This window comes from Stegastes partitus, unplaced genomic scaffold (assembly GCF_000690725.1).
Source record: "Stegastes partitus isolate 25-593 unplaced genomic scaffold, Stegastes_partitus-1.0.2 Scaffold584, whole genome shotgun sequence".
In the NCBI taxonomy this organism is placed as follows: Eukaryota; Metazoa; Chordata; class Actinopteri; family Pomacentridae; genus Stegastes; species Stegastes partitus.
The window spans coordinates 346764-362629 of NW_007578315.1; the positions used below are offsets into that span (position 1 = coordinate 346764).

The following is a 15866-nucleotide window of genomic DNA, read 5'->3' on the forward strand; positions in this document are numbered from 1 at the left end:
TGTAATGCATGATTTAAAGTGATTTTTTGCTTTGCTGCATTCAAAGTTAACTCGGCGTCGGTATTAAAAACCAAACAATTATGTGTAAATTTGAAGAGTTGCTGAGCATAGCTTCAACCTGAAATATCAATTATAAGCGGCTTCCTTCCTTATAAGGTTTATTTTACATTGAACTGGAAAAAACATTTTAATGTGTCCATCATGATGCAACAAAAAAAATTAAAAATACAATTGCTCACAAGGATGCCTCAAGCTAAATCTAAATTGCCAGCAGGTATCTCTTCTGCATTTTTATTATTTTAGAAAGATCACTGTATCACCAGTTGTGTTCTGACATCTATTATTCCTCAGTCTGAATTGGTTTCTGTGTTTCCTTTATTTTGTCCGCCTGTAATAAAGTGCTTTTCTACCCACCGGCCCCGCTCCATTCTCCCCTGATAGTTTTGTTTAAATGTAGGACACCCAGACGGTTTTATTACAAGCCCTGCCTTCTCTCCTCTTCTTTGACGTCAACTATAAGTACCATCGCTTTCTTTCTTTTTTTTTCCAGGGTTATTTAATTAATTTATTTTTGCATTGGATGATTCTGATTCTGTTCCCCACGGTGACCTTATCACCCCAGCGACAGCTCTTCCCCTGACGACAGCACTGCGTTTGATTGACGGATAGAAGTCCCTCCTCCGCTGCATTTACTTTTATACTCCCTCGGTCTGAAAGCCTTTTCCGAGGCTAAAAACTGGTAAAAAAAACTTCTCTGACGTGAAACGCAGCTGGAATGTGCTTCGATTAGCGGCCTGACGCAGCCGCTGATGCATGTGCGCACGGACAGATGTGTTTGGTAGAAATTTACTAACACAATCCAGGACAAAGGGGCTCGTGTACTGGTTTAAAATTACAGCCGGTCCTCTGTGAATCTGTTTGGAAGCTGTGTGCCTGGTGGCGCGGCTCTCAGCGTGTCGGCCTTTGTGTCGGTGGATTTTAAACCGTGTTTTTTCTGATCGTTTGTATACGTGCTGTTTTTGTCCTAACTGTGCTAAGCAGTTACATGTGTGTTTATGAACTGTTAGCATGTAGCTGTGTCGTACATGAACTGAGGGCGAACACGCAAACTGAGTGTGTATGAATGTGTGCGTCTGTTAACTACATTTATATCATCCAGCCAATTCATTTGTCTAACACTAAACTTACTGTAAAACCAACTTTTGTTTGTTTTTTAACTTTTTTCTTTACACTTTACACTTTTTTTAAAAATCCCCGTCAGTGTTTTCAACTAAAGTCATTTTTTATTTTTTTAAATTTTGAAAGATTATTTGTACAGCACTTAGTGATGTTAACGTCTTTGTTCAGTTTTTATTCTCCATTTGAACTGAGACAGGAAACTAGATTGTGACACTAATAAATAGTTAATGTTTAGTGATTCAGAATTAAACACAAGAGGACGAAAGTTGGTAGCCTTATTTAAAACCGTTTCTATTTTATTAAACATTTTTTCAGTTTTATCTAAATTTGTATTGCAATGTTTATTCCACTTTTTCTATGCCTTTAAACTATTAGTTCCTGTGTTTACCTTGCTTATTTACATTTCAAGAACTTTAAGTTGAGACTAAAATAATTTGATTCTCGATCAGCATCCCCCAAGGAACATCCGAGAAGATTCCTACCTGCTGCTTTTCTATCCTTCTTAATTGTACCGTCCATATTTTCATGCCATCCTTTTTTTTTTCTCTTCTCACTCTGTCGCTGCCCGCAGAATGAACTTATCGAAGGGGCCATTGGTGAACAGCAGCAGTGAAGATAATTCCAAGTCAACTTATGGTAAATGCGGCGCTGGCGCCTGGAGAATGCACCAGAGCTACGATCCACTGGAGGCCAACCACATGAGAGACGCACATGCCCTCTACAACCCCAGGTAAGACACAATGACGAGAAGGCCAGAGACACGAAGCAGAGATGCAGAGTGAAATACACAAATGAAAAGTGACTGAGAATCTATGAATCTGTTAGGTTCAGATTCCCACAAACGTCCCATGTGACCTCTATTATCCTCATCTGAAAAAGATAGAAAGGGGAAGGATTTTGAAAAGTGTTTTTACCAGTGTACCAGTGTTTTTAGTGGCATGCATGTGTTTGCAAAATTGCACTGAGAGAAGCAGCTTTTTTTAAAGGATATATTCAAATGTAAGAAGAGGCACTTTGTATGTGTGTGTGTGTTTGCATGTATTTATTTCCTGTTCATATCAGACTAAGTTTCCTTTTTGTTTAGCTCGAGTTTGAAATTTTTTTTTTGCATTTTCTGCTAAAACACTTGATTCGATCAGCCGTTTAACTGCCTGTGTTTGTGTTACGATGTGCAGGAGACACAATTTCTGCAAAACCTGTTAAACTATAACCAACAACAGGTTAGCAGTCTGTATTTTCTCCTAGTTTTTGATGAGATTTTTTTGTATTTTAAAATCCACCCTCTATGGAGATTTCTCGTAATTACTCGTGATATCATTTATCTCTGAGCATCAGTGACAATAGGCATCGAGGAGCGGTTCTCCATAGTGCGGCCCAGTCTCAGATTGAACTTCCACTCTGTATTTATCTTGCATTTTGATAAACAGCGTTAATTTTAAACGTGCTGAAAAGAAAAACATATAAATAAATAATACTATAATAAAACTAAAGTGAGGAGAAAAGGCTTCATTATCTGCCTGTTATCAGTAATTGTTTGTACGTGTGTTTATGTATGTGTTTATGTGTGTGTGTGTTTGTGAACAATGTTTTAGCTCCCAACTTGTTTCAAACATGTAGAAAGGCAAATATGTCAATTTAAAAAAAAACAGTTATACTCAGGCTACCTCTATCTCTCTTACTGTTATTTCTCCATATTTTACTTTAAAGTTCTCCAGTGGAACCAGTTCTGAGTCAGTGTTGTTGTTGCTGAGGCCTACACTGGTCTATTTTAGGAACATAAACTGTAAATATGCTGCTTGTTTCATGTTAAAACAGAGGAAATGCGTCACGCATGAAGTACAGGCACACGTTCTCTCTCTTCTTATTCCTGCTCCCTCTCTGCCGCTTTCTCTTTCTGTGTTTTAATAATTGAAAGTTTCTCTCGATAAGCGATAGAGACACATGCCCAGATTGCAAAACCTTTTTAGTACCTATGTGTTTTCTATAAAATGAGGATAATGCATGCATATGCAGTGCAATCTGTATTTATATTTTGTTCAATGTTTCCTCACCTGTGACTTCACCAATCTCTGATAGGAATTTGAACAGACAATATTAGATACTTGTCTAACAGACAGTTGGATTTCCAAAACTTTATCTCTTTGTTGCTTTACACTTTTTTTTTCAGGGATCACATCTTTACTCTTTGAATATTAGCTTTTGTGACCAAACAATGTTCTCCTGCATGATCTGACTGACATGGTTGTCTTTATAAACGTTACTGTCATTTATGATGTTATTGTTGCTGTGGTACTGCCCAGCCTATCAGAACACGATTGATTAGTGCATTGTTAGGCTTTTGCAAAGCCCTTAAAGTGTGTGTGTGTGTGTGTGTGTGTGTGTGTGTGTGTGTGGGTGGGTGGGTGGCTGTGTGTGGGTGTGATAGTGTTCCTGTTCCACACTGTAGACTGGGAAGTCTTAGTCCAATAGGATTTTAGGGTTAGTCTGGGTCAAGCCAATTAGAGGTCTGGCATGCCATTCTCACGCAGACCCTCAGCCAATCACCAAGAGGAGTGTTGGTAGCACAATGTGAGTTGTCTGTGCGTATGTGTGTGTGTATGTTGGCAGACAGTACGGTCTGGTGATGAGAGGTGTAAAGGTTTGCCAGGGGCTAGGAAGTCACGCCATGGCTTAAAGTCACACACTGCATTCTCACACACATATAGACTCACACACACACACACACACACACACACACACTACACTCCCAGGTGGGAGGCATTATTTCCCCTGCATTGCTTCACGTTTTGGACCAAGTTAAACCAAACTGCCACTGATATTGCTGTAGTTATTTTTACTGCCAAAACAGAACCAAGCTGCAGACATGACGCAATGGTTTCCCCAGTTGGGAGATCATAACAATGAAAATACGAGCTGAATCTGACAGCTTCAGTTTTCATCTCAACACTTCTGCTGAGATACTTCAATACAATAATAATAATAAAAATAATAATCAAGACAAAAATTCAAAATCTTTTATTTTTTTGCTGGAGGGTCTTAAAACTAAATAAATATTAAATAGTTATGATGAAATTATAAAGTCACCTTACCTGAACTCAAACACTACCAACACACGCATGTACGTAAAATATTTCCACATACACACACCGCTAAAAGAGCACTTTATCGAAGGCACACATGCGGCATAAGATCACATGAACATTTCCTCAGGATGTGTGACCTCCAGCAGCATTGATGGGATTTGGTGGCGATTTATTTACACACTCTCCCTCACACAGACACACACACACACACACACATGCCTGCGCACAAACACACACACATACACATATGTTTGTCATGATAATTATTAGATTATTACAGATTGATAACGTTTTTTTAACAAAGACTAAAAGTGACAATCCATCCTCGTATCACAAAGTCCTTATAAAATCTATCAAACGTGGTGACAGAGTGAAAAACGTTCATTTGTTTCTTGAAGCCTTCTCTCACATCTAAAGTTTCCTGAATTGTGAAGAAATTCCCGATGCGTTTTTGGAGATCTGCCGTTTTCATTGGACAGCAACAATATTATTCCTCTTTTTATTTAGGCCATCAAACCATGGGAATGTGATTAATGTCAGGCAGCAAGGATGCGCTTGAATACACACACACACACTTTGCTGTAAACTGAGCCCAATGTAATCATAATGATAAAGCAGATTGCCTTAACACACAGATGGGCCTCCCAACAGCTCTGTGTGTGTTTGTAAGTGTGTGTGTGTGTGTGTGTGTGTGAGGGAGAGTGTGTGTGTAAGTGTGGACAACGCTGATTGGATTGCAGATTTATAGAAGAGGATTACTGCAGGAGCAGAGAGAGCGAGCGAGAGAGAGAAAAAGAGAGAGAGAGAGGAAGAGGGGGGGTTTCAGACACTCACCTCTCATTAACTTCCACCCCCTTCACCTCAGCGCGCCTTATTCTCAATCATGGGCAAACACGCACATATACACTCACGTAAACATGTACAATTAAGATGTGGTGTCGAGACAGCGCCTCACATTTTCAAAGCAATGTCGCTTAATGCTTATAAGTTGTTTTACCATCAAATTGCTGAAGCAGCAGTTAAATCTTTGTCATTTGAATTAGTTTGTGAAGACGATGAGTTTTTAGGAAAGTGTAGGAAAACATTTAAAATCATACGGAAGTGAAGGTAATACTGCTAAGATGTTGATGGACTATATTACTACTAAATTGTTCAAAAACCTTGATAAGATCAATTAGTTTTCCTTTTTATTGCAGTTCATGCATCCCAGTCTGCTGATTTATGTTTATAATTTACTAAATAAAATGACGGGGAAGTAAAGAGAAAGATGTTGATAATGTGACCAAATACGCAAAATTAAATTCAGACAGGCTGTCGTGAAACACTCCCAACGGCACGGAGCAGGGAGAGGAGAAAAATGGAAAAAGTAACAACTGACAATCAAAGACAGAAAATAAAATAGACAGAAAGAGGCAGGCAGAGACAGACAGAGAGACAGAGATGGGCAGAGACAGTGGGCACTCCAGCAAACCTGATTATGACTGGATGTGAATTAGATTCCCTAACAGATGGTCCAAGAGCGAGGCTGTAAGGTGCATCAGCCAGCAGTGACGGGAGGGAGAGGGGGAGGAACGAGGGCGTGGGGGGAAAGAGAGGGAAGATCAGGCGAGGAGGCTGAGGAGACGAGTGTCAACAGCAGCTTGTGGCAGGTCAAAATGTGCAGTTGTAAAATGTGTTTACACTGGTTGGATCTGGCTTTCAGATTTTTTATTAAATTCATTTGGGTAACATCTGGAGTAAATAAAATGTATTTGAAGTCCTAATCTATTACTTTTGCTTTCTTTTTGTGACTCAGCACCACTCAGTTAATGTAATCGTGTAGTAAAAGTAATGAACTGGCTGATTCTCTGTTATATATATATATTAGTAAGCTTTACATCGTATTAAATATGGCCTTCCTTTTTCTAAATGTATTATTTGCAGAATATTAAATCGAAAATGGAAAAGTAAGCAGTGAATGGCACCTGTTTAGGATGGATTTCCTCCATTTGTACAGCTGCTGTGCATTATTGTACATACTCTGGCTCTGCTTCGCTCGCTCTCCCTGTGATGGATAGGTGTAAATCATCACAATCCTGTAGTGACAGCCCAATTTCCCCAAATCTGATCTGCTTAAAGAATGCAGCTTTGACGCTCTACTCACTTGTGTCTCCTCTCCTCTCCTCTCCTCTCCTCTCCCAGATTTCTTTTCCCCCATTTATTCCACTTTTTCCCCTCATTCTCTCACACACTCTCCCTCTTTCCCCTCTTTTGCAGCATTGCGCTCTTTTTCCCATTCCCTCCTTGTCTCTTTCTCTCGTCCTCCCCTCCCCTCTCTCTCTCTCTCTCTACCTCTGCCTCCCATGTCACATTTGAAAGCCCTGTCATATTTACTAGAGTGGAAATCCTCTTTCACCATCTGCTTAATAAAATGTGCTTTTAATCCGATGGGGGATATTTTGTTTTTTAAACACTTTTTTTTATTACACTTCTGTGCAATTTCATTTGATACAGCACCTTTGCCGGGCCTCTGTCTGTGTCCGTGTGAGAGAAGCAGCAGGAGAGCTGCACATCTCATCGTACAGAAATGGTCGAGTGTGTGCATATGTGCGTTTGGGTGTGAGTTTCAATGCATGCGTGTCAGCGACAACGGCAAGTGTCAGTAAGTGTTTGGAAGGAGTGTTGCACACTTAATGCTAAGCGATACCACCGCTAATCCACACATGCACACATAGAAAAAGAGAAGAACGCTAACCTTGATCAGTGACCTTTCTTTTATAAGGAGACAGGCCACAATTTGTATCCTTTACATCCCTGCACAAACGATATCATGTGAATGAATATGGATTTAATTAATAAACACATAAAACATGTATGTATATATCGTTGATTGCATATTTTCATTGAAAGAAGGATTAGTAAATTACCACATCCTGTATCTTCTCTCACAGCTTTACCTAACAAGAGAATGCTTCCTGTAATTTTATTGATTTCCACTCTTTATCCTTCCCAGTAAAAGGCTGGAGGTCACTACAAGAACACAGTATGCAATACCGTCTGCTGAAGTCCCTAAATACTACAGAACTGAAGTAGAAATCTAATTGGCAGTAGTTTATGTATTTGTGTATTTAGCGAATAAATATTTTGAATATAGTTAACAGACGGTCTGTGTTAACTGATATGTTGCGCACTGGATGGAGCTGAGCTGTTCTAGAGATTTGAAGCACTGTTCTTACTGTAGACAACCACCCTTACAAACACAATGACACACAGCAGATAAAGGGGGGAGAAAGAGAGGCAAAGGGAGAGGTAAGGAAAGAGAGAGAGAGAGAGAGAGACATGGTGACAAAGATAGTGCCTGGCAGCAACACACTTATCAGCTACTGCTCCGCAAGAAAATGACCTAAATCATCAAGATTCCCATCTGACACACACACACACACACACACACACACACACACACACACACACACACACACACACACAGCAGGTTAGTGGTGCACTGCCTTACATTTTTTTGCCCTGAACAGGTTCACCCTCTTCATATCTTTCCACTTAAATAACCACACCAACACAGCGAGACTCTCACATCTAAATCACGCCTCATACAAAACCACTTAGGACTAAAGAAGGAAAAAAGAAATCCCTCCAAATTTTTGGAATTAAATGAGGGACTAGAATCAAAGCAGGGCGGTGAAGGCACTTGAAATTGTTTTATCAGCACTGTGACGATTGAAGACACATGAAAAGTATTGATATAACCAGACTCAACATGAAATTCCTGAATAGTTTGCAGTTTGAAAAGTACATAATTCTTAATCAATAGTGTTTGGCTGAGATTGCCCTGCATGTGCTGCCTCCCACTGTTTATCCATTCACATCTAGTATGTGTGTGTGTGTGTGTGTGTGTCTGTGTGTAAACTTTATAAACCCCAGGATACATTCTAACAGCTTTAGCCACACCAGTGTGTCCCTGTAAGTCTCCCCCAGTTCATTTCACACATGTGTCTGTGTGTGTTTGTGAACTGTATGTGGAAACTGTGTCTTTGTTTGTCACATTAAGATTCATACCTAGAAGGAGTTATAGTGTCTTAACTCTCACACACACGCAGGAATATAGACACACACACTCACATTTCCTCTCCTCTGCCAGTCTTTACAGCCCAACAGCCCATTGGGCAGAATGTGTTTTAGCCATTATCACATTGATTGTATGTAATCAGGGGTTTATTCTGCAGCCAATGAAGTGAATTACAGGTTTCCTGCCCGACTAACACTGTAACAATTGATCTGCTCCCTGGTGTGTGTGTGTGTGTGTTGAGTGGGGTGTAAGGTGGTGTGTGTGACGGGGTGTGGATGCACCAGCAAGAGAGAGAAGCAATGATAGAGGGTGTCTGTGTGCGAGAAGTAGAAACGACGACAGAGAGAGAGAAAGACTGAGACCCAGAAAGAGCAGGAAAGAGAGGGCGAGCGAGAGCCCAGTAGGAGGGAGAGTGGTTTAGATTGACTGTCGCTGTTGGAGTTTTTATTTTTTTTTATTTTATTCATTTTTGTCCCTGAAAACAACTATAATCATTGACACACTGTGATTCTGTGGAGCTAAACGCACCCACACACATGGACCCACAGCAACACTTCACAGAAGCACTCAGACTTATTTTTTTCTCCTGAGATCCATTTCTCTGCCTTTTAACTATGCAGTCATCGTGCACAAGGTGCATGTAAAAACACACGTTCAACACAAAAACTGCGGAAGAAATTACACACACTAGGTTTTGTTGTGTACGCGTGTGTGTGCGTATGTGTGTCGGTTTCAGCCACCAGAAAACAGAAAATGTGTCCTTGCTGTAATTGTTTAACAGCAACAGCAGTAACCTGCTCTTTTTGAATTGATGTGTGCAGTTAACAAGTCAAGCTTACATGTGTTTTTGTGCACACGCGCTACTGTATCAAGCTAACAAGCTGACAAGCAGTTCAACACCCTTCACAGATAGAAGAGTGTTTAAAATGGAGAGAGAAATGGAGCAAAGAAAGAAAAACAAACAGAGGAGTGTGAGGGCTGGAAAAGCAATTCAGTCTATTGATGAAATCATTCTATTCATTTGACTATCGAAATGTAAATGCATTTCGCTCCTATTCCCCTCCTTACTCCATTCTTTAATTCAGTGTATTTTCTTTTATGTCTTCCATCCTTCCTTCACGTTCTCTCCCTCGCAAAGCATTGCCAGTATCATCTAGATAGAATTGTGTAAGGTTTTCTCTCTCTTTCTCTTTTTTTTTTTTTTTTTTTTTTTTTTCTTTTTGCTTATTGGACTGTGTGTTCTTATCAGCATTGAGAGCACAATGCTTGGTGTGATGGAAAGGTATTAGCCAACCCGTGGTAGCTACATTGTCAGCACTTCTCCCTTCTCTGTCTCTATTGGTACCACTTCTCCTTCCTCTCTGTTTTCGGCCTTTCTTCTTATTCCTCTTTCTCATTTTTAGTGTTTTTCCATAGGAATTTGCTTTTGAAAATGTTGTCAAGCCAGTAAGAGGCTTCATTCCTTTACACCTCGGTTCATCAAGGTGTGGTCAAATGCAGCTTGTTTGATATTAATGGAGTAAGAAACATTTTAAAAGCAGATTTTAAGCAGTAAATGGTAACATCCTGGCTGCACACAATATCTCTGTAACTTATGATACTGTATTTTGGTTGTTTGACCATTTTTATTTGTTATAACAACACTTTTTCATGGCAGCAGGCTATGAACAAATGAGAGATTTCTGCTGCAGTAATGTCAAGAATATGTTTAAATGACTAAAAAGGCAGCTGTAAAACTCTCTTTGCTCTCCCCTCTTTGCTCCTGTAACCCAGAGGGGGTGGGTTAAAACAGTTTGGAGTTATTTGAGGATCAGTTTGTGTTTATGGCTGCCATCTAGCGAGGCGGTTGTACAAAGATTGTATATAATAAAAGAGTGCGGGTGCACGAAGAAGCACAGACTGAAGGAGCGCACAGCAAACACCACCGAGGCACAGAGTGAGGCAGAGAGTAGTTGCTCTAATACGATGATTGTATGTTTGTCCCTGCCAGTTGTCAGGCCACTGCATCAGCCTACCGCTCTAATGACAGCTTGTCATACTAAAGTGGCCCACCTTCCTTCAAAACACACACAGAAAAAAGAAAAAAAAACTACTTTCTTTTTTCCTTTCTTTCTTTTTTCACGCACACCGTTCTGTTTTTTTTTTCCTCTCCATGCCTCCACATATTTATCTCTCTTTCATGAGTCATTGTGCGTTCCTTCAAGAAGTGAGAAATGAAAAAAGAAATAGGAATGAAGAGAAAGAGAAAATGACAGGGATCGACTCGGAAATGGAGACAAGGAAAAGTGGTAATCTTTCTGGTGTGTGTGTGTGTGTTGTCCCACAGTAAGTGACACATAATGTAAGTAGGCCCGCCGCATTTCTGATGCCTGCGATGGGACTGAACAGCTGCTTTTTTCACTTTGAAGTTGGTGTTGCAAACATTGTATGTGAGGGCAATTTTGTCTTTGGCTTTAATCCTGAAACACAAACCTGTAAACCCAAATGAATCAGCTTTATTCTGAGTTATTATTTTAGAGATAAAAAATAAGTTTGCCATTTCCCCAAATTTAGTAAAACCTGTGTTGATAGATTGCGATAATTTAAGACAATTCGAGAACAAGCTGAACACCTTTAGTTGTTCAATCAGCTTATCTGTTAATTATTTGACTCGGTGGCAATGTTTTAATAAGCTGTTCTTCCACTGAAGCGTAAAAAAATGCTTCAGATGGCAAAGAGAAAATAACATGTAATACCGTTTTCTGTAACAGAATTAACCAAACACGCCAAAGTCTGATTATTGCTCTTCTTTGTGTATTAACTGTAATCATCTCCTAACACACTGTTCACACCTCTGAGCCCCCTGTGAATATACGAAAAGAAAGAGAAACAAGCCTTTTCCACTTCATATAAATTTCTTTAAACACCTTAAAAACATAAAGAATTGATAAAAAAAAAAAAAAATGTATAAGACCCAACCACTTCTTTCTCTCTTGGCACTCATCTGAAGAGCAGACAGGCACAATAAGACTGCTCTTTCAGCACTGAGCCGTCGCTACATAGCACCATAATTATACTGATAACATACATACATAAATGCATTCAACCTCTCGCTCGGCACAGCGCACTGGCTGTGATTTCTTAATCTTCTTTCCTCTACTCCTCTTCTCTGCACGCATGTCTTCTTCTTCTTTTTTTTTTTTTTTTATTCTTTTTATTCCTCCCCCTTCGACTGCCATTATTTTTCATTTATAAGCAGAGCGAGAGAGAGAGAGCGAGAGAGCACCGAGAAAAGATGTGAGAGAGAGAGAGAGGGAGGGAGAAAGAGACGCGACAGAGGAAAAGAGAGGGAGAAGAGACCGGGATGGTGAATGGAAAGATAGATAGATGAGAATTTGAGAGAGAAGGAAAAAAGCGCCTGAGATCTTTTGGCACTTAAACTCTTTCACTTAATGGTACTCAGAGGGATTGACGGTCGAAAGGAGGGGGCACAAAAGAGCATAAAGAGTGAAAAAGGAGAGATTAAATCATCACCATCACATCATCTACTTAAATGGGTCTACTCTCTTTTTTTTTTTTCTGTCACCACTGTGTTTTCTCTCCCTCTGCTAGAACATGGGCTACCCTGTGTGATCTCTTTCCTTCTCATCACTCTTCCTCACATTTACATTTTTTTTTTTCCTTTTCGCTTATTCCAGCAGCTTATATGTGTTCCCTTCCCTTCTGCGTCCACTCTCTCTGTCCCCTTTTTTTTTTTTTTACCTCCTCTCCTCTTTCTTGATTTGTGTCCAAACCTTTCTCACAATGTCCCTCTCATTCCAAACTAAAGGCACACCTTAGCATCAGATAAATGGATTTATAGACATTGGTGAATACCACAAAGCCACGATTAATGGAGTCACTGAATTAGAAGAACCTGCAAGGGAGGGGAGGGAAGGAGAGGTGGGGGGAATAAAATATATGATGAAAAGGGTGAAAAAGGCCAAAGTATTCTACATCATAAATGTCACATCACTTTATGAAAGGAAAAAGTGACTGAATAAAAGAAAAAAAAAAGCACAGCATTTTTAGGAAGGAGTGTTTCTTTTCTTTTTTTTTTTTGCCTCTCGGTGCATTTGTAGCTTTGGTGAAAGGGAGAGAGGAACAGCTTTGTCTCATCTTTCTGCACATCAAACACATTAAAGCTCTGCTGCACATTAAAAACCAAACAATTTGATCCAAAACTGCTGTCTGTCAGTTGGCTATCATCAGTCATTGTAGCTCCTGCAACTCTTTTTTTTTTTTCTTCCTCTCATTTTGTCTGTCTTTTGCTTTAGCTGTCTGCCTGTCTGCCTATCTGTTTTCCTGTCTATATCCATTCTTCATTCCCCCACCCGAACAGCTCTCCATTCTCCGTCAAGGCACTGTCTGTGTTTTATGGGTCCCTGTAGAACGGGGATCTTTTACAGGCCGACTGGACTTTAGAAGCCCCTCGTTTAGCAGCATCCTGCCTTAATTAAAAACCCCTTTTGTGCTTTCTGCCTTTAACAATGAAAAGACAGAGAAGGGAGGGAGGGCAGGGTTAGAGGGACAGAGAGTAGTAATGCGTAGAGGAAGAGAAAGAGAGAGTGGGCAGAGATAGAAGAAGAGAGAGAGAGAGAGATGGCAGTGAAAAGGAAGTGATAGGAAGACAGGCAGATAGATAGTAAGGTAGACAAAGGGAAGGATGGGAAGATATGGACAGAGAGAAGATAGCTGTTAATTACAACTGCCATTAACAAGACACCAGTCAGCCTCCTTAGGGAGAGGAAGCAGGAGAGGAGCGAGGGAGAAAGGAAAGGAGGTAGAGTCTAGGAAGGGAGAAGCAGAACAAAAGATGAGGAGAGGACGACAGTGATACCCTGGCACTGATTACAGATTTACTTCTTTTTTGTTTGTTTAGTTTTTTATGTTTTTTTTTATGCATATAGTGTTTTGTGTTGTTCGGATCCTGCTAACTTCTCAAACCTCATGTGTCACTGTGCTTGAATATGACCATGTATGAATCGGTGTCTGTGTGTATGGGCTGTCTTTGGGATGACTGAGCAGCAGAGGGGCTGCTTACTGATTACCTTCATGTAGAACAAGCTGCTATTGACTGGAGAGTGACGGATGACCTCGGCCCCGAGCATGTGAATGTGTTTGTGTGACGATGTGCTGCTATGGATGCCTCTCTGCTACTCTCTTACACATGGTTTCTTTAATAAACCACAATCCCTTCTTGAATTTAGCACTTTTGCTCTCTTTCTTGGCATATTTTTCCCAGTGACTTTTCTTAAATGTGACTATATAAAAGAACATAAATCCATCATAGATAATGACAGTGAGGAAATGTGACAATGAAATAATGATTGCTATGACTAGACTTGATTAAACATCATTCTACTGTATCCTTAATTTTCCTTGTCTTATTCTGTATTTCCTCTAACTTTCCCCCCTTTTGGTTTTGTCTCTTTTCTTTATAAACATCCTTCTTTTAAACATGTTATTGTAATACTTTTCTTCCTCTTCTTCTATTTGTCCCTGTCTCACCCACACAGGCTTCTCTGCAGAATGTCCAGTAAGGAGCGTCACCTAGAATCCAATTGTCCGTCCTCTTATATAAAGACTGAACCGTCTAGTCCTGCCTCCCTGACTGACAGTCTAAACCATCACTCCCCTGGTGGCTCCAGTGACGCCTCAGGCTCATATTCGTCCACGATGAACGGCCACCCCAACGGCTTAGACTCCCCAAGCCTTTATGGCTCCAACGCAGGGCCCCTCGGACCTGCTGGTGGCCCTGGATCAAAGCGTTATGAGGACTGTTCATCAACTATTGGGGAAGATTCGCAAATTAAGTGCGAGTACATGTTGAATTCCATGCCCAAGAGGTTGTGTCTGGTGTGCGGGGACATTGCGTCAGGGTACCACTATGGAGTGGCATCCTGTGAGGCCTGCAAGGCCTTCTTCAAGCGCACCATCCAAGGTTGGCTTCCATTTTTACTTGGTGTCTTCAATTATCTCTCTGTTTTTTTGTCTGTATTTCTGTCTGTGTGTCGTATTTCTCTCTAGCTCAACACTCCCGTCAGCCTCTGTAACAGAACATGTGGATGTCTATGTTGATTATTTTTGTTAAAAACTGTTACTTTAATTTCTTCCAATTTTGCATTCGTGAAGCTCTGTTAGCATATTAAAAAGATCATAGAGACATCACAGGAAAACATTACAGGGTTGGTTGCAGACACACAAGGTCAGAGGTTGAAGGTAAGCATAATCCTCTGCATATTGAACTAAATAGGCTCCTCAGAAATGCACAATCTTTCAGACTAATCCTGCATATAGAGCACCTAAAACCTAAGTGTGGTGACATAAATATACGTACTTTTTTCAGTTTCAAATGAAATGCACAGACACATGCATATACACCTACAAGCTACATCTAGGACATATGATAAAAGCCCCAGGCCACATGTAAACCCAGATTTTTATAAGGCACATGTCTCCTCCTCTGTCTGCTAAGTGAGCCACCAGGACGCCCACACAGCCTATTTTTTCTTTCTCCTTCACCATTTCTCGATCCATCATGCATGCGTGTGCACACGCTTATAGACATGCAGTCATCTCTCAAACATCACCCCTACTTTCACCTTCAACCTTGACCTCTTCTTCATAAACAGCAAAGAATAATTTCCTGGTCGTATTTGCATTCCCAGGTCTAGCTGCTTATGCTTCACAGTAAGAGTGTTAGCTATAAGCCTGTTGTCTAGCAGATAACGTAGTGTTAAGGTAAGGTCAGAGGTCGTTTCTAGGGGTCAGCAGTTCAGGTTAGGGGGAAAAGGAGAGAAGGGATAGAGCAATAATCCACATGATGAGAAGAGTACCAGGAATTAGGCTCAGTAATCCTTTGCTCATCTCTTGTTAGGGCTAGAAGTAGCCCAGGAAGTGCACAGGTATTTCAAATTGGCTCTACAGATTTTGAAGCTATTCAATTAATACTCAACTCTTACCTTGATCACCATTACATTCTTCCTTTACCCTTGTACACACAGTATAGGTCAGTCTGACAACCAGTTTGCTATAAAGCAAGCCAGCTAGTTAGCCACTTGTTCACTGGCCCACACTGTTTAACAACCAAGTTTCAAAACATGTACAATAGGTGTAATGTCATTGTAGTTATCTTACAAATGTAGCACAAAATGTACTCCTCAGTTAATGATTACACAGAGTTTTATGACAGTTTCCATATTTCATGTCACAGTGAGATGTCATTCTATACCAAAGTAGCATCAAAGGTGAAGAACTAAAATAAAAACTGGTGATATTCTAGAAAAACAAACAATTCCTATAAACACATCAAAACCAGCAGAGTGCTAATCTGTCTGTCAATAGAATCCAGCTCAGTCCGTCTGAGTCAATCAGCCGCTTTAACAAGACATCAATCTTCAAAAACAGGTCTCAAATACATACGTACTGTTTGTTAAATCAAGATTTATATAAGTGACTATTTCCTAAACACTGGGCAGTGTTAGCAAGCATTGTTAAACTTTTTCAGTCACTGCTTTTGCATG

At 40.3% G+C, this 15866-nt stretch overlaps 1 protein-coding gene across 1 annotated transcript in view; it reads left to right on the top strand.

Moving 5' to 3' along the window:
* Positions 1-1751: 1751 nt before the first annotated feature.
* The window catches only part of LOC103362569 (estrogen-related receptor gamma-like), a gene marked incomplete at its 3' end in the record, with an annotated part of 34462 nt that continues 20347 nt past the window's right edge, over positions 1752-15866 (top strand). Inside the window, exons 1-2 of the mRNA XM_008288955.1 lie at positions 1752-1909; positions 13860-14284. Coding sequence (XP_008287177.1) covers positions 1752-1909; positions 13860-14284 — 583 coding nt within the window. The remainder of the gene's footprint in view (positions 1910-13859; positions 14285-15866) is intronic.